The 2,645-nt window shown below is 52.9% G+C and overlaps 1 protein-coding gene across 2 annotated transcripts in view; it reads right to left on the bottom strand.

The window, feature by feature from the left end:
* Positions 1-391: 391 nt before the first annotated feature.
* CLU (clusterin) overlaps positions 392-2,645 on the bottom strand; it is a 29,974-nt gene continuing 27,720 nt past the window's right edge. The window contains exons 8-9 of one of the 2 annotated variants that reach the window (XM_018569861.1): positions 1,786-1,952; positions 392-647 (exon numbers count right to left, since the gene is read on the bottom strand). In XM_018569861.1, the coding sequence (XP_018425363.1) occupies positions 632-647; positions 1,786-1,952 (183 nt within the window). In that variant the 3' untranslated portion in view covers positions 392-631. The remainder of the gene's footprint in view (positions 648-1,785; positions 1,953-2,645) is intronic. The other variant, XM_018569862.1, reaches the window with a different exon arrangement.

The raw sequence follows: 2,645 nt of genomic DNA, 5'->3' as shown, positions 1-2,645 counted from the left end.
CGGCTATAGAGAAAAACCATTGCTCTCTGGGGGACCAGAGACTTTGCACGACTTTTGATGCAGCACCCGCAATGTATCTAAAGCAAATAATGTCCTCATACCAGAGTCTTACAGAGGTCTTACATGCCCCCTGATGAGTCAGAGAGCATGCGTTTTGCCGATTGAGGTGTAGGATCTCTGCAAAGAGACCACTGCTCCCACCCAGAGAGCACCACCCAGGCTGTGTCCGCTGGCGGTATTGGTAAGTCCCGGCGCGCCTTTTGTTTTCTTGCACCTGGAATGTAATCGGCTGATTGAAAGACGTAAGTAGTTCCCCAACCGGAACAGAATACGACGGGCGTGGAAATAAAAGAACCGGGCACGTTCGGCACGGGTAACATTGAAGGTCTTTTTAATTGTTTTTGTCAATTTTTTGGTCCCTACAAAAGAAAGCAGCAAACATGAGTACCAGTAGTAGCAGAACAACAGTAGTAGTAGTAGGAGGAGGGGGCGTGCGCTGGACACACAGAGAACGGGCGGAGGCTTGCCTAGGCCTGGCTGGCTATCGGGAGAGGAGCGGCACGATCAGCTTCTACCTGGACTGGGAACGGCCGTGGATTTAAGGTGCGGCAGCAGATCCCACTCTGTACAGTCAGACGGCCTCGCTGCGGAAGGAAGAGCAGAGCGATGCGGTGAGTAAAACACAAACCTGAAATGTATCTAAACCCAATAACTGAAATGTCATATCATGCAGCTCAGCCGTCCTCAGACGAGGCGGCCGCATTCGTTTTCTTTTTTAGGCCTTCTTCCTTTATTTGCCTGACCAGTAAAAATTGGATTCGTTGCCCAAGTTATTAATGAGAAGAAGATAAGAAGGCCAGAATTTTTTTTGCCCAGAAAAGGTGGCAACCTTGCAGAAGGGCCCCATGCTGCAAATCAATTGTATTTATTAGGGATGCACAGATACCGGTTTTTCGGTATCGAGTACCGATAGTTATATTTCGGCACTCGCCAATAAGAGTACCGGTGCTTCCTGTGGCATAGAGGCGGCTTCCTGGGCAATCAAGAAGCCAGAAAGCGTGTCATTACCCACCGCCCGGCTTCTTGATTGGCCGGGAAGCCGACTGAGCCGACTCCATTCTGTTTGGCCAGTTCGATGCTGATTGACCAAGAAGATGGCTTCCCAGCCAATTGGCATCGATCTGACCCCCACCCTGCAGACACCTCATTCACCAGCAGTCATTACCATACCAGTCCCTCAGCCCGCTGGGCAGACACCGCTCTCCAAGCTCTCGAGGATCTGCCCACGTCTCCTGTGTGTACAGCACCCACGTGATCGGCGCTCAGCCTGCTACTGCGCATGCGCAGATTGCCCAGCCCTCTCATTCAGAAATCCTGTGCATGCGCAGTAGCAGGCTGAGGGCCGATCACGTGGGTGCTGTACACACAGGAGACGTGAGCAGATCCCGGAGAGCCCCTTAATTAGCTTCTTCCTCTAACTCTCCTCTCCTAAAATACTCTACGCTGCTGGAGGACTCAGCTTCTTCCTCTATCTGACTCTCCTCTCCTAAAATACTCTACGCTGCTGGAGGACTCAGCATCTTCCTCTATCTGACTCTCCTCTCCTGCAATACTCTACGCTGCTGGAGGACTCAGCATCTTCCTCTATCTGACTCTCCTCTCCTAAAATACTCTACGCTGCTGGAGGACTCAGCATCTTCCTCTATCTGACTCTCCTCTCCTAAAATACTCTACGCTGCTGGAGGACTCAGCTCTCTTAGTTGTGTTACATTGAATGAAACTTACACGACTTCTTTCTTAAATCTCTTCAAAGCTTCCTCAGCCACCAGCTCGCCGAACTTCGGATCCTCCATGGTGATGTGTCCAGGCACCGTGAAGGTGAAAGACTCGGAGTCGAAAAGTTTGACTGTCACAGTGGTGTTAGACGGAACGCCGCCACTGGAGGAATGGGCCTTGGAAAAGAACATGGGATCGTTGTTTATTACGTATGCAGAAAACATCCAGTCACACGGAGGGCCACAACGATACGTATCTCAGCTAAACACATGTGAGGGGGAGGAAGGATGGGCAATAAAGTAAAAAAAAAGAAAGAATAAGAATCAGAGGCGTAACTAGAAATCACAGGGCCCCATAGCAAAATTTTGTACGGGGCCCCGTGATTGCTAGTTATGCCCCTTGCAGAGCCCCCCTGAGAGTGACCCTGCAGAGCCCGCCATAGACTCTCTATAGTGGGCTCTGCAGGGTCTCAGATGGGCTGCACACCTCTTACCTGTCAGCGCTGTCCCCCTCCGTGGTCGCCGGGGCCCCGCCTCCTCTTCCGTCCTTCCTCTTCTATCGACAGGCCCCGCCTGCTCTTAGGTCGCTGGCTAGTGATGTAATTGGAGGCGGGGTTGCTCTTAGGCGGACCCCCGCCTCCTCCTTTACTGCAAACGCTGGCCCTCTTCTGCCGCTGCTGCTGGCTGTCACTGACACAACTCCGCAGCGGCTGTGAGGGGGAAATCAGTGATCTTCACAGCCGTTGTTGAGCTGTGACAGCCAGCACCCTTACATGCCATAGCGACCCAGACGGCCCACACGGCATCAGAGGGATGCCCTGGCCGGGCCCCCCCTGTGCCCGGGCCCCATAGCAGCCGCCTGGGTCGCTA

Source organism: Nanorana parkeri, unplaced genomic scaffold, assembly GCF_000935625.1.
Source record: "Nanorana parkeri isolate BGI_ZX_2015 unplaced genomic scaffold, ASM93562v1 scaffold1413, whole genome shotgun sequence".
Lineage (NCBI taxonomy): Eukaryota > Metazoa > Chordata > Amphibia > Anura > Dicroglossidae > Nanorana > Nanorana parkeri.
This window is presented reverse-complemented; position numbering and strand designations above follow the sequence as displayed.